Source organism: Phaethon aethereus, assembly GCF_964289735.1.
Source record: "Phaethon aethereus genome assembly, chromosome: 1".
In the NCBI taxonomy this organism is placed as follows: domain Eukaryota; kingdom Metazoa; phylum Chordata; class Aves; order Phaethontiformes; family Phaethontidae; genus Phaethon; species Phaethon aethereus.
The window spans coordinates 98,520,606-98,548,249 of NC_138575.1; the positions used below are offsets into that span (position 1 = coordinate 98,520,606).

Genomic DNA, 27,644 nt, shown 5'->3' on the forward strand with positions numbered 1-27,644 from the left:
AAAAGTTGACAGTGGCTCCTATTTTGCTTTATGTTTCCCTATATATATTTAGGAAGGTTAGTATCAACAAAAAGTTGCATTCAGCTTGCAATACAGATGCTAATACTTCTACCAAGACCATCAGAAGACCTATCTGCTATACAGTAGATCAGGTTTTTTTAGATCAAAGCTTCCACAATTACTACTTTTTCTTCTCAATAGATAGTTAAGCTACTTTAATTTTAGATTTTTTTTCAAGCCAGATAGTATGCTAGCTTCAAATTTACAGATCTTTACATATATTCATACATATGTATAAAATACTAAAAACCTTAACAACAGAGCCCTATAAAGTGAGATTCACTGTTTCTGCACTTAACTTGCCACCACTTAGACTGTGAATCATTGCAATCATATTGGAGTGTTTGTTCAGTTCTTCTTTCTGTAGTTTTACAAGCGCTTCTTTTTCTTCCAAGCGTCCTTCCAACTGGGATTTTTGAACTTCCAGAGAAGATGCCTGCAGAAACAAAAACAGTAACATTTCTTCCACTATCAATTGAAAAACATACACAATACAGCAAAAGCTGAGTGGCCTGGTGGTGAATTTAAGCAAGTAATCAAAAAGCACCATTCTAAAGTTAAAAGTTTGTTTCAGAAATATCTCTTTCAGCTATACATTTGGTGCACATGAATGATTACAGCTTCAAAATGTTAGATACCATGGGAAAGCACCAACCCTCATGTTATCATTCTCCTATTCAAGCAGGAGTGTTCACAGTTAAGCCATCCACCTTTCATTTCAAGCCCCACACCAGTAAAATATTTACCTGGGAACAAAGGAAATATTTGCTATATACAGGATAATATTGCCTGGAGAGATTAGAGTCTGCTTCCAGGGAATAGGAATACAGCAAATGCTTCACCAGACTGCACACTGTGATTATTGATCAGCTTGCATGTAAAAAGAATCTCTGCCTTGTGAGTTTACAGGCAAGAATACATAGGTTGCACTGAAGTTTTGGGGATTGTGTTTTCTTTTTTTTTTTCCAATATTACCTGGTTAACTTGGTATAGCCAAACTGGTCTGTTTTGAAAGACACTATTTTTCTTAGAGATAAAAAAAATATCGATATTTTCTTAGAATTTCAAAGATCAAAAAGAAAAAATCAGATGCATTTTGGTGCAGATATATGTAGTATATACACTGTAATTCAGGACATGAGAAAGGGGAGAAAGTAAGCCAATCCACATTTTACAGTAGTCAAAATTACTGAAGAGTGTGCTACATTCTCTTATTTAATATTGCACTACAGGTGCAATTTTTTTTATTTACAACCATTATGTACTCTCACACCATGCCTCATAAAGGCTTATTAGAACCTGACCCTAACTTCCCTCAAATTCAAGCTCAGCTACTCAGAACTCAAAAGGTATACAATTAAAGTTGAAATAATTTGTTCTTGTCCACTACATGGATTGCTCTAGTTTAAGCCACTTTACCACTGAAATATTGATTTAAACACTCTATCAGTTATATGAGTGTCTAAAAACTCCGGTCTCTAGAATGCAGGTGCAAATAATTCCTTACCTTTATACTCAGTTCTTTCCTTGCTTGTTCTGTTTTACTTAATTCTTTTTTAAGAATATCTATAGTTTGTTCCATATCTGTTTTTTCTTTCTGTTCAGCTTTCAGTTTTTCTTCCAGAACTTTTATTTTCTGTTGCAAGGCTTAAGAAAACACATACATTAAAGATGGGTTGCCAAACTTAGAAAAGAGGTACTGCATTGCCTGGGAAACAAGTTGGGTTTTTTGTTTTGTGGGTTTTTTTTTTTTTGGTTTTGTGTTTTGTTTTTTTTTTTTTTTTAAGACCCAACATGGCAGCTAATAATTGCATTACTGAGTAGCGCCACCTACTGCTAAGTTTTAGTGGTTGCTTCCAGTCATTTGCAGAAGAGTGAAATTAAATTCTTGTTATTTGCAGTTCCTACAGAAAATAGTGCTAATGGACGTGCTGTAAAAAGATCCTGGAGGGACATAGGATGCTGTGCAGAGATTCAGTGAAGTCCACATAGTCTGGGAAATTATGTTTATGTATCCTTTCAAAAAAATAAAAATCTATTATTTGTTTCACTCAACTGTTAAATTATGTAAATCTTAGTTAGCCGGGGATACAGGTTACTTAGTAAGATATAGCTGCTTACCTAGAGCACATAATAACATCTAGTTAATCCAGTCAGTTCTCTAGGTTCAGTAACCTTTAGGTAAGTGACTTACTTGCTATTTTGCCATCTCTCTCTTGTAGCTGTTGCTGTAATTCTTTTCTGTGATCTTCAGTTTCTACCAACTGTGCAGCAGTCCTAAAATTGATCATTACAATTTCTGTGCAAAGTGAGATATGCCACCATTTCTTTATCCTAATAAGCTAAAGTGATTTTTGTGTAATCTCCAAGTGCTGTCAGGAGCCTCAAATAAACCTATGAATTTGCAGGGTGTGAGTACAGACATTTTATTCCCTGCCCCGAAACAGTCATTTGCCTTCTCTGATCATGGACACACGGTAGAAACTACTGAAAAGGTTCATACCCAGAACTTAAATACCAGAAACTGCTGCCTTTGATTGTGATGCCACAAAGCATTCCCAATACCATGATAGAACTGAAATGTTCATTCAAACAGAATCAAAATTCACTGCCATTAGTGATGGAGTATGCTGGGGGTTTAAGCTTTTAGTATGCTCCTGAATCAACAATATCCTTAGTAAAATCTGTTTCAAGTATTATCCATACAAGCACATCTATGCATAAAGATTTTCCCAATACCATTCTGAGCATCTTCCCAATTGTTGCAGAACACTCAGCAAAAATGATCATTTCATAAGATATCACCATAGCCCATACACAGGTCTGCTGCAGTCCTCACTAGTTAGGATAATACTTAGTTTCCATGATCATTTAATATATAGGTACTGTCACCTACCAGCACTATAGCTGTAACCTGAGCACTTTATACTCTGTGAAGCTCATCTACTTTTTCCCATTACTACCTAGCCTAATTTCTAAGGTATATTTTAACTGCCACTTGCCTTGCCTAGATGGCATCTACTGTCACTTGTTTATCCGCTTTCTACCTACCAGTTTCTAAGCTGCAGCCTCTAGCAAGAGGGGGAGTGTGTTTCCATGATCTCCATTTTATTCATGGCAGTTCAAGAATATCTATATAATAACTGCTTCCCCAACCTGCTTTTAAAAAGGGGCAGCTTTCATCAGAATACCTCCCTGATTACACTGAGCTGCATACTGCACTATTGAAAGTGTCCAAATTTATTCATTAGCAAACTAATGGAAAATTTTTCATGCCGATACATTGGAATCTGAATTCAAGGCAGTGATTTAGACTGCTCTGATCACTGACAAGGCAAGAACCTGGAAGGATGAAGTGAACTCTGCAAGTAAAACCAAGAATAGTATTTTATTTCTAAACTGAATACAAGACCCGACTACAAGAATATTTTAACTACCTATTTACTACAGATTTTCATCTAACATACATGTATAAAGCAGCCTTGAAGCATCTTTTGCTTAGTCTAACTCCACTTCTCATATGTCTCAATTTTTCAGTTGTGCTTTAAGTAACTAAAGTGCTATTTAGTTTTAGTGCTTATCTTTAATTTGTTTTAAAAAGACTGAATTGAACTTACCTGTCATTCTGCTGCTTCAGTGATTCATTTAGGTTCTTCATTGTTTCCATTTGTTTATTTAGTGAATTGCATGTAATCTGTAGATCTTTATATCGTCTTTCAGTTGTTTCATACCTACAAATGAATTACAGGGTTGCGGTTGAAGAGTATAAGTGCTTTTGAAGAGCTTTTACTTTAATAGCTTGTCAAATAAAAAAATACTTGACATCATCTGTGCAATCATCCCACTCAAGCTAAAAACAAGGTATTTGGGGTGTGGGGCTGGTGTTTAGCTGAGCATTTTTTGGTGGTAGTTTGTTTGGGTATTGGGTTTTTTGTTGTTAAATGAACATACTTTGAGGAAGGAAAAAACTAAAAGATACCAAAAAACAAGCTTCAGTGGATCCCTTGCATATCCTTACTTATTAACGATCAGGAAGCAACCTTCTTCCAGTAGAAACTCTTAGGAACTGATAAAACCTCAGTTTTAAAGATCCCTTTAAAAATTTGGCATACACAAAAGATGACTGCAGAACAGTTTTAGGGGACCCTTTGAGTCAGTCTGACCTCCAGTTGTCTGGTGATACTAAAAACTGACCATACTTAAGACAATGCAATGTGCAATTAATACAAGTTTATGAGGCAGATCTCATGCTCCAAGAAATGTTTTCCTACTTTCCTACCAAAAGGAAAATCCTCTCCCCTGATGTCAGTTATCCCATTGTTTTTAAGGAACAGTATATTTAAAGTGTGCAGATTGTTCAAAAAGCAAGTCTTTGCTTTATGAACACATTGTAAATATCAGAAAACTATTTTATTCCTACTTTGGAGAATTTACAACTGTTAGATACTAGATTGAGGCTAGTTTTTCCACAGACATTAGTCAAATACATGTATGGCTGCATACAATTCAAGCAAGAGAGGCACTTCCACAGTGAGCATACTAGATAGTTACTCAAGAACCCCATAATGGACAAGAGTTCTATACATTTTTCCTCCCTCAATGGCTCCCTTATTGGCAGCAGTATGCCTTCAAAATTGTCTAATAACACCTGCTCCCACTAAGCAAGAAACTCACGCTCAGTTTTATTAGCTTCTTTTGCCTTGCTGACACCTAGTGACAAGACCAACTCATGTAAGTTGAAAAGCCAAAGCTCTTAAGACTTTATTCTTCCAAATCTTATTCTATTTTCATAAATAGTTTCTATCTTTATGTACTTTTTGTGTCTCGTGTCTTTTTTTAGCTTAAGATCCTAAAGAAATAATGCTTATAAATAATTCGGGACACACAAGTTGCCTCCTTCCTTCCTCCCTACTTTCAGTGAAATTTGTTACAGAAGTGATCAAAGATGCAAGCTTATGCAGACATACTGTATTGGCTGCTACTCCAGACTATTTATAGTCTTTTGTCAAGACAGCATATAAGATCAAAGAAAAAAGCCAAGAGTATGGTATACTACTAATAGAAACAGAATTAACAATGCTTAGTTTCTTAGAGAAAAGTGCTCCCTTTTATACAAAGTTCATGCTATTTCCTGAACTGGACCTTCCATATCTACAACTTTAGTTCTCACTCCATTTAACATATTAACTTCTTGAATGACTTAGGTTAACCTCATTCACAAGCACATAGAAGAAAAAAAAAAAAATTTTTCATTTAAAAATATGAAGTAGCATGTAACGTTGCCCTTCTAACGTGCTCAGCCCAGTAAGAGGCTTCATCACTGAATAAAAAGTATTTTCTTAGAGATCTTACATGCCTTACCTCTGAAGAAGATCAACAGAGGATTTTTTCAGTATTTCATGTTCTTCAGCAACTGTCTGTAATTTCCTGTTGTGTTGAAAGAGCTGTTCAATATCAGTCTGTGCTCTTTCAGATTCCACATGCTGAGCTTTCAGCAAATCATTAAGTTCTTCATTTTTTCGTTCTGCATCCTTCAACATTGCAGCAAGAGTTCTTGCCTTTCAGTGGAAAGACACCCCCATCAAAAACAAAAACTCAACACAAATTACAAGCAATTCTGTTTCACAAGTCACTTTGTAGTAAGCATATTTGAGGCCATAGATGTAACACTATAATGCCATTAGCTACATTAGGAAATAGATTTATCTCACTTAATATTAACTACAAATTAATTTGTTCGTTCTAAATTCCTTTAGCACCCTTAATAGACAGTGTAAGGAAGAAAAAAGTAAAAGATGATACATTTTAGCCATAGATTTAGTAATCTGCAACCCAGTCTTTATTATAACCTTTAAAGGATAGAAACTGTTCTGAGTTTTCAGTGCACACTTCAGATACATAGCCCACGGAAGCAAGCTAGATTTATTTGAAAATTCATCTTTGACAAGTGATTAAAAGGCACAAACCGTAAACAGTTTTTCATATACCAGCAAATTCTATATAGAATTCTAGTAAGTGGCTTTACTCATTTTCAAGATTACTACCATTAAATTAATACTAGTGGTTAACAGATGATAATCCGTACAGTAGGTTAGTTTTGCTGACTTCCTATAAGGGAAAGGACATTAAAGAGAAGTGTTCCAAAGGAAAACAGGATGTTTATGATGAAAATTAAGACCGCTCTAACTTGCAAGCACAGATTACAGCTAAGCAGTATAGAGTTTCCACACACGCAGTCACAGTTAAAGCTACCTAGCCAATTATTCCTCAGCCCCACCCCAGAGTCCCAGAAGGAAGCCCCTGCTACTTACCTCGGACTCAGCCTGGGCTCTCTGACATCGGTACTGAACCATCAGCCTATCAGCCTGAGCCAGAGCTAGCGCCTTTGCTTCCAAAAGGTCTTGCAGCCTAGTTTCTTTAGACTGTGCACAGGAAGAACATTCTTCATTAACATTTTCTGAATGTACAGACAGCAATTACCCAAACATGTTAGGTTGTACTCACTGCTAATGCTGACAGCTTCTGCTCATAGACATCCATTATGTCAGAGATCCTCATATCAGTTACTGGCTCCTTCATCTGTGGAAATGTTTTCCAATTACTGCTATTGTAAATTTGTATTTGCTTAGATAGGCAATGTGTACCTAAAGAGCTCAGTAGTTTTGTGAACTCCACCTGTCCACTAGCTTTTTAAGTTTGTATTTTTATATCTGAGACTGTCTGCTCAAATGCATCTGCCTGACTCTTGCAGAAAGTTTGTGAATAATTGAACTATTTAGGCTGAATAGGATTCATCTGCAGAAGACTGTATCAGTCCAGTACTGTGAAAAGATAACACCACTACTCTAATGTGGTTCCCCTTGGTCTAATCTTTGCTGGAGAATTAGCAATCCCCTCATAGCACACCTAAAGTAATTTGCCCTAATATTAGCAGCACAAAATACACATAGCTAAAAACCCTTATTCATCATCTGTAGCCTTCTCAACATACAGATTATCAGAAAAGGATACTATGCAGAACAGCTCTTACTATGTCAACCCATTGACTTACTAGAGGAGGTTTACCATACACAGCACAACAAGTCCTAAGTGTTTATTAAAACACATGCAAATAAGAATCCTACTTGGTGATTTCAGGATATCTTTTTCCTTAGGCAGTGCTACTATAACACCAGTTTTGAGCAGCTATTCATATATGCCAATGCATGACCAAGTGCAAGCTATCCCAGCTGTTCAGACAATGAACACCTACTGAAAAGCTACCATCTCTGCACTATTTTGAACCATTATGTACGAATTTTTTGGCATATTAACAGTAGGCTCCACATAGCTCCAGTTCGCATTTTCCTGTCCCTGAAGTAAGAAACAAGTAGTATTCTTCCTGCTGGCAAACTTGTCATCTCTATGTCCTTTTAGATATTACTATTATAAGAAAAGCTTCTGTAAGGTCCCTTCACTCTGTGTAGCATGTTTCTCAATTATGTGTTTTCCACACATATTTGAGCTTCACACAACATACAGAACACACACAGATATGAAGCACTGGACATTTTAAGTAAACATGTACATTGATTTTTAAAGGAAAGTTCTACTAATTAGAAGGTCTAAGAAAAGATTCAGTCAACAATTCATCAACAACTTTCTTCCCTCAAAAATTGAAACAGCCTTACAACCTGTCACATTTCTGGAAGCTACTGCGCTAGTGCTGTTAGGCACCTGTGGCTGCTTTGACTTACATTAATATATATACAGCAGTGCATCTACAGACTGTCACGTGCAGTCCTGAAAAGAATGATCAATAGGAGCATCCAGTGACAGAGTATGAAGTAAGCCAATGGAGACTCACTTTACCTTTTTCCACTATTATTCTAGCAGCTAACTAGAACTGATAGCTTGCCAAGTTTCATTCTTATCAGTTACAACAGAGGAGGGTTGCAAAGCTAAGGCTGGAGGCAATGCCACTAATACAGTTCGTGATAACGGCTTGATATCTGTTAATTTTCCCAATTCCATACTGTTCTTTTAAGACAAAAAGAAAATAGAAGCAATAATCCATCACCAGCCTAAAGCAACTAACCTGCTTTGAACAGAAGAGAAAAAGGAAATACATTCAGTATCTGACAGTATGGCTTGCAAAGTAGTGCATTGTATGTGGTGCCTGTTTGAGTGTCTCATTCACAACACGTTGCTGCAGAGGGAAGCAAAAACTTTCTTCTGAAATAATAATAATAATAATGCCTTTTCAAGAAGGCCACAAAAATCAAACTGCAATTGCTAAAGAGTCAGCTACAGGCAAGAAAAGGATAATGTTCATATGCCTGTTTAGGCATACAAGAGATGCACCATACTCATACAAAGCAGCATATCATCTCTATTTTATCACAGGCTATTTCTTAGGAAGGGGGGCAGGACGAGGCTCCTTGTTCATGTCGCAGCAAGTCTAGGCAGTTGCTACTATCTCCAACACCTGCCTCCGCATCTGACAACTAGAAGAGTGTGGGGAACACCACTGGAGAAAGGGATCTCAAAAAGGAGCCCAGCTTCTGATGTAGCACAAAAAAAATCATCATTGAATCCTGCTAAGGAGCTTTGTAAAAGAAGCACATTCTAAACAGATAGGAATCTAAACTGAACTCAACTGATACATGTGCTATAGCTGACACTTGGATTTTAAATTTCCACACACCCCCCAGTGAAAAGTATAAAATATTTGACAATAGTATAAAAATTCTACTAACCTCTAGTCCAGAATTGAGTTTTTGTATTAATTCCTGAATATTTGAAGTTGTGGATTCATCACTTGAAGGACAGGATGAGGAACGTTTCACCAAAGTAAGGCTGGTCACTGGTGACTGCATTTGAATTGTTTTTGATGCATGCTCTGTTTCTTGTTGTCTATAAGCATTATTTGCCGCAATGCTTTCACCAAGCCTGTATAAACATAAAGGCTATTAATGAAACAACCTGTCACAAATATCATTGCAAGGATTGAAGACGAGAACAATTTCATACCATAATTAACTTCTCTTCTGTTTAAAACAGACTACTGGGAACAGTCACATTTGCATTATTACACAGCATTAAGATGTAGTACCTGACACGTGCCTAAACTGTCCAGAGATACAAAGAGTAGGAAAAAAAAAATGCAAGCCTGTCATGGCTAGCCTTTAGAAACAAATGCAGTATCTCACCAGAAAGGGCAGAGTGTTCTGCTTTTCTTGAGCAGAGCAGATCACCTGTCTCTTACTAGCTTGAGAAACAGAGCTTATTCAATGTAACTAGGCCACTGTTTGTAAGTAGGAAGATTGAGAAGGTATTTAGTAAGAATTTTTATTAGGCATAAAAATAAGGAGATTGGATCATGAAAAGGCAGAGTGCTACCAATAAACCTCATTTTTTCCTTGTCTGCAATGCTATTTTACAATACTAGTGTAATCAGTATTACACTGTATTAAAATCTGTACAGGGAAGGGAACACAAAAGCTTAGACATTATAGCGCCTATATTCCAGTGTCTGTATGTAGCTTATGGTTGGTATTTTCAAGGCAACTACTAATGACATGTTCCAAATCAGAGAGAACGAGAAGTCAAGAGATGATTTTTGAGGCACCAATCAGAAATCTTTTTCTCTCAATAAATTCCTTAATTACTAAGTTATCCCAAACACTTCACTGAAGTGCTGTCTCAGTTGCTTCCTAAGTGAACAGAGTCCATGTTTAACTTGCATTTATAGACATGTTATTTGGTTATTCCATTGTACAACTCCAGGCATATTGAATTGCACAGGTCTTTCATTCTTCCAGCCAGACTATTTGCTACTGGTCATTATAAAAATGTTTCCTATGTCCACAAAATCATGTGATCACATAATAGTTGAGGTTGAAAGGGACCTCTACAGATCATCTAGTTCAACTCTCCTGCTCTAAGCAGGTTGCCAAGGACTATGTCCAGTAGTTTTGACTATCTCAAAGGATGAAGACTCCACAACCTCTCTGAACAACCTTTTCCAGTGTTTGACTGCTGTTACAGTAAAAGGGTTTTTTTCCTCTTATATTTAAAGAAATTTAAAAGTTGGGTTTTCTTCTTGTATTTCAGTTTGTGCCCACTACTTCTTGTCCTGTCAATGATACCACTGAGAAGACTCTGGCTCCATCTTCTTTGTTCCTTTGCATCAGACATTTATATATAATAATATTCCTCTACCAAGTCCTCTCAAAAACTAAACAATCCCAGCTCTCAGTCTCACTTTGTAAGACACATACTTGTTTCTCAAAAATCTTAACGGCCCTTCACTAGACTCCCTCTAGTATGTTTGTATCTCTCTCTTGTATCAGGGAGCCTACACCTGGACACATCACTCCAGATTTGGTTTCACCAGGGCTGAGCAGAAGGGAATGATCACCTCCTTTGACCTACCAGCAATACTCTTCCTAATGCAGTCCAGGGTGCTGTTGATCATCTTTGCCACTCTTGAAGACAGAAGTTACATTTGCTTTCTTCTAGCCCTCAGGAACCTCTCCCAGTAACAGTGACTTTAGAAAGATAATCTGGACTGGCCTTGCAATGACATCAGCAAACTGCCTAAGCACTCACGGGTGCATCCTGTCAGGTCTCATGCATTTCTGCATATGTCCAGTTTGTTTAAATGTTTCATAACCTGATCCTTGCCACCACAGTAAGTCTTCCTTCCTCTAGACTTTCCCATTGCTCTCAGGGACCTAGAAGGCAAATCATACCAGTGAAGACCAAGGTGACAAAGGCATTAAGTATGTCAACCTTTTCCATGTCCTTTGTTACCAGGTCCCCTGCCCCATTCAGCAGAAAGGCACGTGTTTTTCATAGTCCGTCTTTTGTTGCCGATGTACTGGATGAAGTCTGTCTTGTTGCCCTTCACATCTGTCACCAGATTCAACTCCAGGTGAGCTCTGGCTTTAACAACCCCATCCCTCTATACTTAGACACTTTCTCCATAGTCCTTCCATGCCACTTGTTTCTTCCACCTCTAGTATGCTTCCTTTTTACACTTTAATTTTGTCAGAAGCTCCTTGATGGTCTCCTGCCATGTTTGTTTAATCTTCTGCTCGTTAGGATGGGATGGACCATCAAGGCCTTGAAGAAAATGATCCTTTGGGGAGGAAGAGTGAAGGTGATGGGGCAGGGGGGAAAAGAAATACTCAGCCAACCAGATCTTCTTGACCTCTCCTGGGTTGTATCCCAAGGGATTCTTCCAAGCAGTTGACTGAAGAGGCCAAGATCTGCTCTCCTGAAGTCCATGGTTGTGGTCCTACTTTTTGCCCTGTTCCCTCCTCTCAGGATCTTGAGAATCACCATTTCATGGTCACTGCAACCAAGGACATCGCTGACCTTCACATCCCCAAACAGTTCTTCCTTGTTTGTAAGTAAATCAGGCCCAGCAGAATGTCTCCTATCATCAGCTCCTCAACCCTCTGTGTTATGAAATGGTCATCAATGTACTCCAGAAACCTCCTCTGTTACCTCTTGTGCTGGTTTTGCCTGGGACAGAGCCAGCTTTGTCCATAGCAGCTTCTCTGGAAGCATGGTTTGGGTTTGTGCTGAAAAGGGTGCTGATAACACAGGCATGCTTTCGTTATTGCTGAGCAGTGCTTCCACAGCATCAAGGCCTTTTCTGCTTCTCCCCCTGCCCCAGCAGCAAGGAGCCTGCGGGGCACCAGAGGTTAGGAGGGCCCGGAGCACGGGACAGCTGAGCCCAGCTGACCAAAGGGCTATCCCGGACCATAGGACGGCACGCTCAGCAATAAAGAGCTGGGGGCAGAAGAAGGAAGGGGGCACGTCCGCAGAGACAGCGTTTGAATTCCCAAGTCGCCGTTCCGTGGGACGGAGCCCTGCTTTCCTGGAGATGGCCGAGCACCTGCCTCCCGGCAGGAAGCAGCAAATGAATCCCTCCGTTTGCTTTGCTTGCATGCGCGGCTTTTGCTTTACCCACTAAACTGAGTCTTTAGCCCTCAAGTTTTCTCCCTTTCACCCTTCCAACTCTCCCCTATCCCACCGGGGGGGCGGGGCAGGGAATAAGCAAGCAGCTGTGTCGTGCTTACTTGCTGGCTGGAGTTAAACCATGACACCTCTCCAGCACACATCAGGGTGGTTAAAGTCTCCTACAAGGACCGTGGCCTGTGAACATGAGGCTTCTTCCAGTTGTCTAAAGGCTTCATCTTCTACTTCTTTCTGATCTGGCAGTCTGCAGCAGATATCCACTACAATATTGCCCATTTTGGTCTGCCTCCTAACCCTAACTCAAACTTTCAACTGGTTTACCTGTCCCAAGGCAGAGCTCAAGGCATTCCCTCTGCTTTCTCAGATAAAGAGCAACTCTCATTCCTCACCTTTCTGATCCATCCTTCCTAAAGTGCTGTATCCATCCACTGCAGCACTCCAGTCACACGAGCCATCCCAACACAGCTCTGCAATTCCATAGCCCTGTAACTCTATGCAGAATTCCAGTTTCTCCTGTTTCTTCCCAATGCTGTGTGCATTATTGTGCAGGCACTTCAGAGGCAAACCATCTCACTGATTTCCCACAAAGAGTATGAGGGATTTTTCCCCCACTGTACTGTCCTGGAGGCAATTGCTTATTTATGTGCATATTAAAGTGACCCAGCTTTAGTCCTGTGGTGTTGATTGTAAGGTTCTTCCTATTGACATAAACCCAAATGCTTTGTTTTCCAACCCTGTCTCCCACTTCCTCACTTGATGATTGGTCATCTTTTCTCCTACCTTGTCATTTTTCATTTAAACCTCTCTTCACCAGGTTGGCCAGTTCTTCATCCTCAGTCTCATGGTCATGGAAACCAAACCAAAACTGTTTCCACCACTGATGGCACAAACAATTGTTGAGCTTCAGACTCTGTCCATTCCTCAAGCCCTACCCCTCTCCCTGGCAGAATAGAGGGGAACATCACTTCCTCTCCTATGAGGAAATTCCTCACATCATTTCCTCTCCTATGAGGACAGGCTGAGAGAGTTGGGCTTGTTCCACCTGAAGAAGAGAAGGCACCGGGGAGGCCCTACTGCAGCCTTTCAGTACTTCCAGGGGGCCTTCTAAGATAGACGGGGACAGACTTTTTAGCCGGGCCTGTGGCGACAGGACAAGGGCTAATGGTTGCAAATTAAAAGAGGGTGGATTTCTACTACATAGACAGAAGAGATGTTCCACAATGAGGGTGGTGAGACACTGGCACAGGTTGCCCAGAGGGGTGGGGAGATGCCCCAACCCCAGAAATGTTCCGGGTCAGGTTAGGCAGGGCTCACAGCAAGCTGAGCTTGTTGACGGTGTCCCTGCTCATTGCAGGGGGGTTGGACTGGATGGCCTTTAAAGGTCCCTTCCAACCCAAAGATTCTATGATCACCTGTGCCCCCACAGCTTCTAGCCATCACCATCACAGGAGTCTCCATTTCCTAATCCAATAGGTACAGACTCTGTCTGACCCTGCTTTAGTACATCTGGGGTCTCAGGTCCTTGAATCCAATGTCTTACAGAAGGGTCCAGTCAATCTCCTCCTCAACATCTCCAATACTCAGAGGCTGCTGACCTCCTGCAGTTCCTTTACTTGGCACCACAGATCCTCAACAAACTGCACACCTCCTGCAGGCTAGAGGACCACCTTCTGCTGCCCCAGCCTTAGTAAGAGGTCCCAAGAACTCCCTGAAGACTGAGAGCTCCAGAGATGCATACCTCTTCTGAAACTATTTGGGTTGGTGCTTCAGCTTTCAAAAATTTATTTCGTACCTGTTTTGATTGTGTTACAGACAATCCCCTACTTCAACACCCCTCCAATATTTCCTTCCTGAAGTCTACAGCTAACTATATTGATATTATTGATATATAGTACTATTGAGTAATCATCATAAAAACAGCAGTGATATTTTCAGGATGAACACAGTTTTAGACTCTTATTACTGTATTCTTAGCACTGGCCCATCTTTGGGTTATGGTAGAAAACAGTATTATTCCCTGGGGTGTATATGGGGATTTTGCTTAGTTTTGTTTTTTTAAAAGTTCCTGTACCTGCCAGCATCTTCCCAAACTCTCAAAAACAATCCAAAAACCCACAATGAGGCAAATTACCGTGATTTGGTTAGGTCATCTTTTTACCCCATATAAGTAGTAATTCTGTCATTGTTCCAAGATAAGCTAGTTATGTTACAAATCCTTCACTCAAGAAAAGCAGCTCAAATGCCAAAGAGTCATCCAATCTGTAAACCTTTTCAAACAATTCCCATTTTCGCTTTTAAAAAGCTCTGATAAAAAGGGAAGAAGTTTCAGATTTGTTTCCTGGATTGCAAAGACTGATGCAGTTCAACATAGGTTTTCTTGTTTTGTTACACAGACTCCATCAAATAGCTTTTTGCAATATTTTTCCCCCCCCGTACTTAGGCCGCCTTTTAAATACTACCTGAACAGCCACCTGCCTGTGCCTTATGCTATTATGTTCCCTCTTGGAAGTTACTGCAAAAGGGTAAGCAAAGCTTTAGGAATTGATGAGTGGTATCTCTGACAATGTTCATTGAAAACCATCAGCATTTGAACTACCTCCTCTGACCTCCAAGATCACCACTGTCTCCTAAGTGCAGATGAAAAAACAAAATTTTTCTAAATTTTATCTTGGATGGACTGAAATATACCAAGAAACATGGACATCACTAAGCTGATAAAAATGTCAGATTTTTCCAAACTATCACAAAAATAAACTTACACTATGGCAGGAAAATCTGGTAAGGGCGCAGCCTCAAACAATATTCTAAGTCCCACTTGGACTTGCTCTCTATGGTCTGATGTTAAAGCAAATGTCAAAGGCATAATCAGGCGTTGATCCTAAAAAAGAAACTCCTTTGGTGAAAACAAGATGCAACAGTCAACAACAAAAAACCCCACGCAGACATCACAATATCAAGGCCCATGAGCACAGAAATGTTTTCTTCAAAACTTATGCTACCTTCTTAAAGTTTGCCATTCTAAATTTCCAAGCCTGAAATCAATGGAGAAGCAACTTTAAAATTAGTTTACACTTTGGAGTATTTAGAAGTGTGTTTTCCCATTAAAGCAAACGCAACAGGTGAAGAGACCACTTAATTCCTTCAAGTTTTCAAGTGCTTGATTTCCATCATAAAGGGTCACAAGCTTAAGTTTTCTAAGGACTTCGAAACTCTCATTACTACCCATTAAATTACACAATTCCCATTCTTGGAAAAAAAAAAAAACGCCAAAAGAGCATGAAATATTTGACTGTCTGGATTACTTTTCCATCTTCAAGTAAGCTGTTAAGGTATCATCTGACCAATAGTTACAAGAAGCTGTTTTGACTATACAGAGTCATAAATTAGATGTATATATATATAATAGTAACCAACTCCACAAATAATTTAATGATATGGTCATGGTAATTTTTCTAGTTTGCTACCTTTAAACTGCAGTCCTAATGCAGTCTTAAAAAGATAATTCTTACCAGGCAGATGAAGTATTATTTTACATGCATTACTGAAATAAATGATTGGAGTAAAAGCAAACTGCTCTTATTTTAGAAGAATTAATAATGAAACAATCTTTAGGAACTGTGCCCAGGGGACTATATTTTCCTAGAAGTTTTAACACCTCAGAGATAAGCATGCAAAACATTCAGAACTAAACCTACTGTAGTGCTATGACACTTTCCTTCACAGATATGCTTCATAAGACATTTTAAAATCATACCTGTAGAATTTTGTAGAAGCTGACTTCCATACCAGGTACATCCTGCTTCAGTCTGCTCATAAGATCAAGTGTTTTCAAAACAATATCAGCAGCAAGTTTGCTTTTAAACATACAAATAGAAAAGAAAGTTGGAAGAGGGGAAAAAAAGGCAAAAGCGAGATCTGTCAAATCAGTACAGAAAAATAAATTCAGTCAATTTTAAAAAAACTAATATATGCCTTCACAAAGAAATTAAATATGTCTAGCAAGGCAACAATGCCAACATCAAGAGAGATCACTGAGTTCATTGGACATGTTGCTGAGCTTCTCCAACATGCCAAGAATGGCAATAGTGAAGACAAAAAAAAAAAAATCACTTTCAAGTTGAAAGTGAGGAGGGTTTAATCATAGGTCAATTATATTTCACTGGTTTTTGGCCATTAACTCGTACTTATATTGACATTCAAGTTAATGACATTGACCTGAAGGAATGTATATTCCATTCGTAGCATAATGACCCTCCCCTTCCCCCATACTGACATGTGGTATTTTTGAACTCTGGTTGCATAAAATCAAAATGAAAAATGAGGTGCCATCAGCAGTTCTGGTAAGCTGCAAGTTGGATAACCTTGAACTACTGCATGAAGTTTAAGGTCATTGTTCCACATAAGTGGATCTCCAGCTTATGCTGAAAACAGTATCTGAATGTTTAAACTAGGTTTTACTTACCGAACTGACCAGCAACATCACTTTCTATTGCCACAAAAATACTAAGTTTGATTTAAAAATAGTATTGATTTACAAGCATTTAAATGGTACTTTCAGCTACAATATGTTTTTCATTGGAACAATATCACAACTCTCATACAAGTCTTGCTAAGTTAGATTTCAGATAAATTTGTTTGCTCACCACATTTTAGAGTCCACTACTTTTGTTCCAAAACCGGTACCAATCCCACTATAGGTAAATTGGTGTTCTATTAGAGACGTGCATTGGCTGGCAGTCAGTACCTTTGAGGCATGCATTTTCAGTATGTCATCTCTACAGAGCAGTAGACTGAGTTAAGAATAAAACTTAATATATCTATGCTTAGGTATTGGCACCAAAAGGCAACATTTTCTAATAACAAAGGACACAAAAGTTAGTGTATCAAAGCACAAAAGAGCCTCCAAAAATGCTTTTAAAACCCAACTACATAAACTACTCATGCTTAATTCATAAGCCAAGTAAGTTTCACTTTTCAGTTAAAACACACTTACCTAGAAACAGATCACTAAGAGAAACCACAGTAAAATGAGTGGCATAAAGAAAGAAGATGAACAAATGGCATTGAACAACCAGTCCCTAATACAAGAACTAGTTCTCTAGGAGTAAACTAGCAAAGAGACTGCTTCACAGTACTCAGCTTAGATGCAGGACTATGTCCTACAGTCATGTCCTTCTTACTACATTACACTGTGGACACTAAGAACTCCAAGAGGAGCGTAAAACTGTATGATTCCATGTTATTTTTCCTCATTTCACTGATCTAAACTTGTATCATATTCGGCTGGGAGCTGCACTTGACCTAGATAGATGAAAATGCTACACTGATCAAGAAAATGGCCACCCAAACTCCCTTTACAATTTCAACAGAAAACATTCATCTTCATTTTTGATCAGCAAAGTCCTTCTATGCTGTTGAATAACCACCACATTTTATCCTGCAGCACAGTATTACACAACATATGCACAGCAATTAGAAAGCTACTTAAGGTCTTTCAAAATGACAGTCCTAAGTAAAATTAGGGCAGTTATTGTCATTAAAAGTTATTAAACTGACTCTAGATGGACATTTCTTCTAACACCTTAGAGCAGATCATGGTGGAAGAATAATAAATTAATTGCCAGTAGGCATATAAAAAGGATATTTGTCAGAACATTAATAGCCTTGACCATTCTTTCACACTTTTTCTTCACTAACAACTCATCCACAATCTGTTCTGGCATCTGAAGATGATCAAGAAGAACAGGCAGCAAAAGATCCACAAAGTGTTCAGCTGAAGCACCGTTCCCAGTATTAATAACATCCTGTAATAAACACATTTTATGTCAATATTTAAAACTACAAAATAAGGAAGCCAAGCCTACCCTACCCCTTCCTCCACCAGTCTGTCTTCTAGCTTTCCCAGCCTCTTGCTACTTCAGGTTTAAGACCACTGATCAGTATCATACTGGAGGAGGAAGTTTAACAAAGAGCACAGAAACAGCACAAACTTCCTCACTTCCACAAGTCCTAGAAAGTAATTGTTTGAATAGCTTTCTATCTACCTCGTGACTTCATGAACTGCTGTATCTTCCACTTAGCTTTCAACGCGGACATATTTCTAAAATATAGCATGTCTTTAGAAGAAAAGTTGTTTTACAAAGTATGGAATTCTAGAACAGAAAGAATTTTATTTCAGGTATATTTTTACATGCTATTTTTCAAGTAAAATGCTAGTAGTTGTTTAAAAAAATCAATGAAGAATATAGCTGCTAAGAAGCTCTTGAAACTCAATTATCAGTCTTGGTACCTCAAAAATCTCTTTGAATAGTTGCAGTGCTAGCACTGAACAGTCTTCAGAGCCTTCCAATGGTTGGTTTGACAAGTGCACCAATGCAACAGAAGGTTCAAAAGTCTTTGAGCGAGTCACAAATCTGGTATTTCCAGAGACTGGCAAGCCAGATGGTTCCAGTATTGCCTGCTGCAGGGTATGACGCAGTTGTATCACAGAACAGAAGGCAAGCAGCAGTTCTAAGATCTGTGTGAAGTGAATGAGAGTTCAAATGCTTTTAAATCAAGTACTTACACGGAATTTGCAACTCCCATAGCACAAGTCTAAAAGGAAACACAAGTTCTATGCAACTCCTTTAGCACTTTAAAGTTTCCTGAAGAATAATTTTCTTTCCTTAAAGCCAAGTCAGCAGCAGAAATACAGTTCATTAGACTGGCAAAGGCTCATGACAGTATTCAGCATATTGCCTTCCTCTCTTTTTTAAAAGGCATGACTGCTGGCTAGCAATCTAGTAAGCAGTAGAAATGCATATACACTCAGAATGAAGAAAGCTATAGAAGGGAAAATATTCTCAGACATGCATGTCTTATGTGCATACTCAGAGATGAAAAGGAAAGCACCCTGGAAAGTTTCTTGTCAATATGTCTTTCTAAATAAAACCAATAAACAACAACAAAGTCACATACACAGAAACATTAGCATTTATCATTTACTATGATGCAAAACACATTCATAAAAAAAGCTTAAGATTCTTTTTACAGATGTATTTAGCCTAAATATTTTCATGTTTCATATTTCAGCCTTTAGCAACAGGTAGCCAATATTTCATTTATGTAAGGTGGCAGTGACAAAGTTGAATGCAACAGTTAAGCAGTTAACTGAACTTGGCATCAATTTGTTCAACTAATATGAAAGAACTTATTCCTAAGTGTTTGAAATTAGCATCATGGTTCCCTGATCATCAGTTCAAAGTCTGATTAGTACTAATTGAAGTTTTAGCCAGTGAAGCAGGGTACACACTGCATTTCTGGTAGATCCCAAAATTTCTCATTAGCCAAAGCACAAAAAGTGTTTATGTTGGCTTTCTGCCTTTATGTCTGTTGCCTGAAAACACATGCACATAATCTGGCAAAAAACCCAACCATTACAAATTCAACCTAACAGCCTTTTGAACAACTAGAAGACATAAACTTGGTGAATACCATAGGTCACTTAAAAGTCCTGAAGTCAATGTATTTCATTATCAACCCTCACACACAAGGAACCTACTTATGACTACAGAAGTGGAACTAGATTAGGAGTTGTACCCTCTTAGGCTTAAGCTGAAAAAGTATAAATACCTTAGATGATGAATCAGGATCCCTTCCATGAAGAAGATCTAATACTTGACCAAGGCATGAGGTAAAGTGCTCATATCTACAGCATACATAAAGGAAGGAAAAAAAAAAAGGAATTTCAACACTCAGACATTTATATCAAGTGATGAATGCAAGTGACTCATCCTCCTCCTTAACCCCCAAACACTTCAAGTACAGTGATAGTTTTGATAATGTAATTTCTATTTAACGTACACTAAGCTTTACAAATATTCTAAGAATGAAAGAAAATTCTTTTAAATAAGCCAAAATTTCCAGCTATTTTTATTGCTAGACTTAGATTCAAATTCAGCAACTAAATTCTGCTAGCTGAATTTGCAGAATGATTAGTCAAGCCCTACACAGAACTACTCTGTAATGCCCTCCAGTAAAATTATTACAACTTCAACCATAGTATTCCACTTCAAGATAATATAGGCCTGTAAAAGGCAAGATAGCTATTCATCAAGTTATCTGAACACCAATACTGTCCAGACAAAGAATTACTGAACAAAATTATTAATATTCCTTAAGTGACAATTTAAAAACAGATTTTGATTCATATGTCTGCATGAAACTAGTAACACAAGAATCCTTTAGTTTCAGGTACAGCAATTATAATAAACTAGTAACATTCAAAAAGCACCTAGGGAATTTTCCAATGTTTGGTTCAGAATACAAACAGCATACAGCGAAGAAACTGAACAAGAGCCTAGGAAAAATATGCTCTACTTTTAGGAAGTGAAGCCATACCTGGTAAGATAATCTGCAACTTTAGGGTTCTTCAGAAGATCCATGAGTAGATCAACAGAGTATTTTCTTGTTAGCGTACCGTCTCCATTTACAACAATATTGAATATTAACTGAAATGTCTGATGGATATTTTGAGCATGAAAGAGCTGAAAGGAAGAAGAAAGTTATGTATGGGGACATACTTACTTTGCTGGGTCTCTTGCTTATTAAAACTAGCTGGCATTAGAACTTTATTTTGCCCATGTGATTATTAATTTTATATACAATTTAAGAATAGAACACACTTCAAAGTATCACTTACTTTTTCTCCTACTTCTTCATTTAAAGTAAGGCTTGACAATATTGAAAGTGCAAACACAACCACAGTCAAACTACTATGGGCCAGGAAACTTATTAAGGTACGATAGAAGCTCTTCACATTATTCTAAAGCAAAAAGGAGAAATACAGGCATTATATATTTTACGCTGTTCTAGAAAAACACCAAACTTACAGATTGCATATATTTATAAATAAGCCATACAAATAATGAATAATAATATAAAGATGTATTAGAATAACTGTTCTCTAGAAAAATCTATTTTCGTTTTCTACTGCATGATACTGATGTTGATGTCAGTGACTAAATTCTCTGGTGAACTTGTATAAGAAAAATGAGGACGAAATCCCATCATTATATTAAAGAAAGATGAGAAAGTCATTTTACTAAAGTCTCTAATACAAAATAACCACTGAAAACTGATCCCTCATCCCTTCTTGCTCAGTGATCAGATCTGACAATAGTCCCTCCTCGCCCCCCATCAGTGTAACATCCACCACCATGTAGATGAATTTGTATTTCTGAATTGAAAAATAAGCTATGTTTGCACTGACTTATGAAGATATAGGAACTGAATAGCTCAGATATGGATGTGTATTTGAGGATTCAAGGGCCCTGACCTGACATCAAGATCAGTGGTATTTTATTGATTTATAAAGGCAGAGCTCTTTCTTGGACAAAGTTAATGCAGCTTACCAAAAAAATCCAACTACAGTCTTTATATTAACAACATTTAATTTTTCTAAGGAAGAATGCTCAAATTTTAAAGTAATCTTTCATTTGCAGAGAACAGTTGCAGAAACTGAATGCATAACACAAGCTAGTGCAACACCATAGAAACACAGAGAAGGAAAGAGAATACCCAGCTTCTACTGGTTATTTTCTCCAATACAGGAAAAACAACTACCAACTCTGGAGAACAAACAGCTCAGGGTTATTATTGCTGCAAAAAAGTCTGTAAGAGATACTAAGGTGATTCCCCAGAGTCACGTAACTCTTGCCCTCAAGCCAGGAAATCATGCCACAAAAACAAAACCCTTACCAAAGATTTTATCCGAGTCTGAATAGATAAGTTGTGACGACAGAGATTTGCCAGAAGTCCTAAACATGGTATCATTAGCTCATCTTCAGTGGACTGACTTAAAAGAAAAGTCCAGAAATTTAAACAAAGATGTTTTTAGTAAGGCATACAGAATTTAGTTACAAGAATTTGTGGGTTGGGGGACTTTTATTTTGGTTTTGGTCTTTTTTTATTAGACACCATTTTACCAAGAAAGCAAAATTCAGATTGCAATCCCCATAGTGTGGGCAGTTTTTAACTGAGCACGTCTTAAAAAAAGTGTCAGAGATCAGTACTATTAATGGTCCTTTATTGCAGGTGCTTTTAATAGCCATTAGATCTCTCACAAGGACACTTGCACAAAATTCATATTAATCTTGCATAAGTCTGTTCCTAATGACAATCATGAATTTTCTCCTCGCTTTTTTCTTTGTTAGCTCCCTGCTCCCAGGGGTGTTAGTGTGGCCCAAGAAGCCAATTAATATTCAATCACCTAAAGTTCCAAAATCACTGCATTTGACAGTCTGTAACAACATGGTTTTGAAAGAATAATCTCTGTTAACTTCAGAGCAAAAATGCCACAGCTCACTCTGGAGACCAGGTTAGTGCAATATGCCAATGGCCTTCAGAAAGTTTAGAAACTTAGCTAGCTATTTCTGATAAGAAAAGACAACCAAGTGCACACTTACACATGATGTATTAGAAATGAAATTAATTCATCGATGTTGGCACCAGCACAAAAGATTGGAACATTGTAGGTTAGCCTCTGCAGCAACTGAACACTCTGAGGAAATAAAAAGCTGTTCACACATGTCTTTCCTATAGCATCTCACTGAAAATGTTACAAGTTACAAAAGCCAAAACTGAAAGGACAAATAACAAGACACCGCAAGTGAATCAATTTTCAGACTCTGTAATGTTAACATAACAATTAAACAAGCTGCTGCAAGCACACCAAGTAATGTCCTACCACACTGATGTACTTATTAAAAGCCTAAACAGATGAATAAGGTTTTATTTTGACAGAGGAGTTACCTTTTTAACCCATCCAATTCTCCCCTTTGCCACATCAGCCAGTTCTCCATTCTGCCAGTGAGAAAGGGGCTTTGTCCTATTGAAAGATCTAGAAGTTTCACCAAAATCCAAAAAGCACTTTGCAACCTCTTGCAGAAAGTATGTTTATAGGAAAACAGGTTTGCTGTAAATACTGTCAACAGATCTAATGGTAGTAAACTCCTTCATACAACTTTCAGCACATAACTGAGTTAATATGAAGTTAATACAATCAAACATGACAAGCAAGATCAAAGAGAGAATACAGAGAACTCTATGCAGTGTTAAAATCCTGCCATACTAGCCTCATACAGCGAATAATACACAGCTAAGATCAACTTTCCCCCAACACATTATTTCAGATAGAGCTTTTAAAGAGTTATTATATGCATACAGTATAATGTATACTATGTAACAGTAGCCAAATATTATTAAGCACTAGTTCCTGTTACCTGTGATAAGACTGGGTCACTCAGATTAGTAGAACTTCGATGAACCACTCCTGCCAGCACACTGGTCAGATTGTAGGTATCCTGAAGAGCTTCTCTAGTCTCACTATCTAAAGCTAGAATTTAAGAATTATTAACAAAAAACCCTATATAATACCAAAAGCAACTGTTGTATTAGCTACCAATTTAAGCAGAAGCTGAAGTAACTGACCAGTTTTTAATGTCTATTTCACAAATAACTGCAAATAAAACACAGCTCCTATGCACTTGCATCTCTAACTTACTTCTGAACTTACAGTTAATTGAAACACTAATACTTTATCTTAAGATGCTTGGACACTGAAGGGATGGCCTACCTCCTACCTGCAAATTTTCAAGATCTCAAACAGAACTAAAATCTGCACTTAAAAGGCTTTAAAGCTTAAAGTCAATGATCTTGCTTCATGCTATGGTGGGCAAGTAGACTGAAATTGATACTTTCATATGGTTATCTATCAATAGTTAAATAAAAAAGCCAGTTCCACTTAGGCGGTCCTGGAAAAGATGCAGCAAACAAGGATGACAGGTAAAGCAGCAGATCAGTAGGAGGACCACTTCTTAAAATTTTCCAGACACAAAAGATAGTTAAGAACCCCAGCAACAAATATAGTTTTACAGTAACAGTTTCAAAAACCTAAAAGAAAGCTCAAGGAGGCTAAGAACTCCACGAATCAGGGAGGATGGGGTCATCATAAAGGACTCTAATCTTGAGTAACTACTCATACATGATGAGAAACTAGGCAGTGAAGGGATAATTTTTCCCTGTACATGTAACCTATATATGCAGGTTACAGTGAGCACAGGTCTCCCTACACAACAAAGACCCACTTCTGTGAACTGGGGGCGGGTGGGGAGAAGCATCTCAAGAAACAAGAGGCAGTAGAACCTATTTCTTAATTGGGAAACTTGATGCATACAGGCCCAGGCCACTGGAGCCCAAACTGTCACCCAGCAAACACTCCAATGGGAAAGGTCAACTGAGCTGATGACAGTTGTTGATGTAACACAGCTTCTCCCTGTCTCTGCATCCCCTGGGCAGGTTTCTTTACTTCATTAAAAAGGTAGTCTTTCCAAGCTCCAAAAAAAAAAATCAAGGACAAGAGAATAATTCCTCACCCTATCCAGTGACAAAATAAATTGACAAACATGATCACTGTCATTTCACAGTGATGACTTCAAACCTGCTTCTCATGGCAATTAACATCTTATCTGGCCTTATACCTACAGTCAGGTGGCTCAGCGAAGCACTCCACTACAATAAAAAAAATCACTTCATCTTTCACACCTTATGCTTTTTCTAAGAAGTTCACTACCCATGCCATGGAATCAGCACCTGTCTTGTCCCTTTCCCAGAGCAAAGATAAAAAGTTCAGATGCAAACCTCACCTAATTGTGATAGCAAAGTAACCACCGACAAAGTTAGAGATGCATTTATATCAGCATCCTCGAGGAGTTCAACTAGGCAACCGAGACATTCACTTGGTAGAATCTGGTTTGAAGCAAACAATCGTGTAAGCTTCAGTCCAGAGATAACCTGGAGATGAAGGGAGAAAAACCACCTCAATAACTCAACTGCAACAAAGTATATAACACAGAAGTCAAAGCACAGAGTTGGATTAAATAGATTTTGCCCTATTTGACAAATCGAGAATGTAAGTGTCACTAACAGGACATTTGTATTCAGATTTGCTGAAAAAAAAGTTTTAAGAAATCTAGCTTTCATTCCTGTGGATGTGTTCCCTTTACTCTTGGAAAGCACCAAGTTCGCATTGTGATAATTTATAATATATTAGGGCTTCTTTTGTTTGCTTGCTGACAGCATTCATAGTAACAGCATTCTTTTTAATCTCATAGCTATAGCAGGGCAGCACTTCGTATTTCTTCACACATTGAACAGAATTAATACCAGGTTACTATTCTACATATGTTTTAGCACAGATAGAAGATAGGTTTTATTTATTTGGAAAGAACAAAGACAGGTAACCCAACACCAACATTTAGTAATCAGCCTTCAGCTCAGACCAACAGCCTGCTTTCTAAAGAAGTGGACAGGAACCTACAGGTGCCACCCTGCAGGAAGGATAAGCAGTAGCAGGTAGTGCTGCTTTGGGAGCACTCTGTGCTTGAGGTGAAAAAATGAAACCTGAGTTCAGGAAAGTCCACCTAAGAAAATGCTACACCTGCACACCAGTACAGGTAGACATGAGTTATACTTGCATAATAAATTGCAACATAATGTTGGTTTTGCATATCCCCTGTATACCTCTTCAAAAAGGATACAAAGAAGAAAGTTAAGCTGAACACTAACTCTAACATTAATGTTTAGCAATTAAAAAAAAAAATCTGTACTTGAGAAAGGTACTTTGCACATTAACAATTCAGTCAATCTCTTGCTATGCCCAGTGCGCCCAGCGCAAGGGTTGTACACAAGGCTCTACCTGGAGGTCACGGAAATGGACATGCCTATCCCTTAGCAGCAAACACCTTTGATTACAGGTTGCACGACAGTGGCAAACTCTAGATACAAGACAAGTTCATCATTCAAGAAACTACTTTTAAGATGTGGAAATAAGTGATCCTTGTAGGTCAGAACTTAGGTAATATGGAAAAAAAAAGTTCCTCATAAGGCACATTACATGCTTAGCCTATGTGCATATAAACATACTGCACAAAAGCATAAATACACACAAACGCCATACAACATTATAATAAAGGACAGAGTAATAGTCCGAGGATATTGCTAAAAACTGTAACATTTCTTCTGTCCGACGGTCGCCTCCGGCCACTGGTTCCCCTGGAAAACGGTCGTCGGGCGCCTTCCCTAGCCTGCGGCCGCTGAGCCAAGCGACAGGTGACAGGCCCGGCCGGGGCAGGGCCCGCGGACGTCTGCGGGCAGCGGGGCGACGGACCCAGCGCTGCGGCCGCACAGGGGTATGACGGCAGAAAGGAGGCAGCCGAAACCGGGCCCCGAGACCAATATCCGAGTGGACACCCGACACTCCCGGCTGCGCCGCCCCACTCCCCAGACAGCGCGGGAACCCCGAGTCGGCGCCGCTCTCACCTCCAAATTGCGCTGCAGGAGCGCCGCGTTGGGCGGTGTCTTTGCTGCCCGGTACTGTGTTGCTGCCAGGAGCAAAGACTTCAAGCACCCTAAGGCATCCATGACGCCTCCACTACCCCTCAGTCACAAAAACAATAAACCTTACTCGTATTTCCCGCCGACGCCATTATAATGGAGGGATCCCCGGAAGGGGAGAGGCCGCTAAAGCCGCGAAGCATGACGGGAAACAGTAATTCCGCCATCTCCATTTATGGGATGGTAAGGGGGAGGAGCCGCGGCGGGGCGTCTCAGCGACGTGAGTCGCCGCGGCAAGGCTGGGGGAGTGTGGGCAGTTGAGGCTATAGCCCTGAGGTAACGGTGGAAATCAAGAAGCCGTTTGGCTGGGTTCCTACGGAGTCAGGAATCATGTCCGGCTAAGGCACTTGCAAAGCGTTAAAAAACAAGCCTTTTGGTCAGAGGAGGTGCCTGTGGTCGGGGCGTGCGGAGCCTTCCAGCCCCGCGCTTCTTGCCGGCAGCCTGAGGGCTGGTGGTGCCGCAGGTTCCCGCCTAGCGCCCACAGCCCTCCCTGTCCTCGCTGCTGCTGCCGCTGCCGCCTTCCCTGGCCACGCCAGCCTTTCCTGCCCCTTTGGTGTGGGGCTGAGGCCGGGCAGCAGCCAGGCGCCGCTGCTGCCGCCTGTGGCTGCCTGCGCTCTGCCGTGGGCAGGGGAGAAAAGGGAGAGGGTAAGAGGCCACAAGGCCTGGCGGCTCCGGATGCCGCCCCGTTGCGCAGGAAAGCCCAAGCTGCCCGTGCGGCGCTGGCGCGGCTGGGGCCGAGGCGAGGCCGAGAGGCAAAGCGCGGGGAGGCGGGCAAAAAGCACGGGGTGGGGATCGAACTCGCTACCCTTGGGTCCAAGGTCGGGCGACCTGGCCGCTCGTCTATCTCTGATCCCCACCGACGGCGACCGCACAGCGCCGCCTATAGGCCTCACGCCGCCCTGCGCCCCACCGCTCGCACCCACGCCCTGCGGGCCCGCCCCACCCGCGCCGCGACACGCCTCGACACGCCTCCCACCACCGACGGACCCCGACACCGCCCGCCTCACACCCCCCGCGGCTCCTCCGACACACGCACGCCAGCCCGCCCTGCCGCGCGCACACCACCCGCTCGCCTCTCCTCCGCCACTGCGCCCGCTCTGCCCACCACCTCAAGCCCCACAACGAGCCCACCCGCCCCCCGCCTCCAGCTACAGCCAGGCAGGACCACCGCGGCCCCT

General features: G+C 39.9%; 1 protein-coding gene across 1 annotated transcript; it reads right to left on the minus strand.

The window, feature by feature from the left end:
- Positions 1-325: 325 nt before the first annotated feature.
- Positions 326-26,493, minus strand: CIP2A (cellular inhibitor of PP2A; the record flags this gene model as incomplete). Its single annotated transcript, XM_081999709.1, has 21 exons — positions 326-496; positions 1,568-1,707; positions 2,255-2,337; positions 3,678-3,791; positions 5,422-5,618; positions 6,372-6,482; positions 6,565-6,639; positions 8,799-8,991; positions 14,793-14,911; positions 15,788-15,887; positions 16,677-16,823; positions 17,683-17,837; positions 18,323-18,550; positions 19,645-19,720; positions 20,413-20,558; positions 20,714-20,836; positions 21,772-21,868; positions 22,479-22,573; positions 23,295-23,407; positions 24,717-24,864; positions 26,392-26,493. The coding sequence occupies 21 exons, from the start codon at positions 26,491-26,493 to the stop codon at positions 326-328; spliced, it is 2,733 nt and encodes a 910-aa protein (XP_081855835.1).
- Between the last annotated feature and the right edge of the window lie 1,151 nt (positions 26,494-27,644).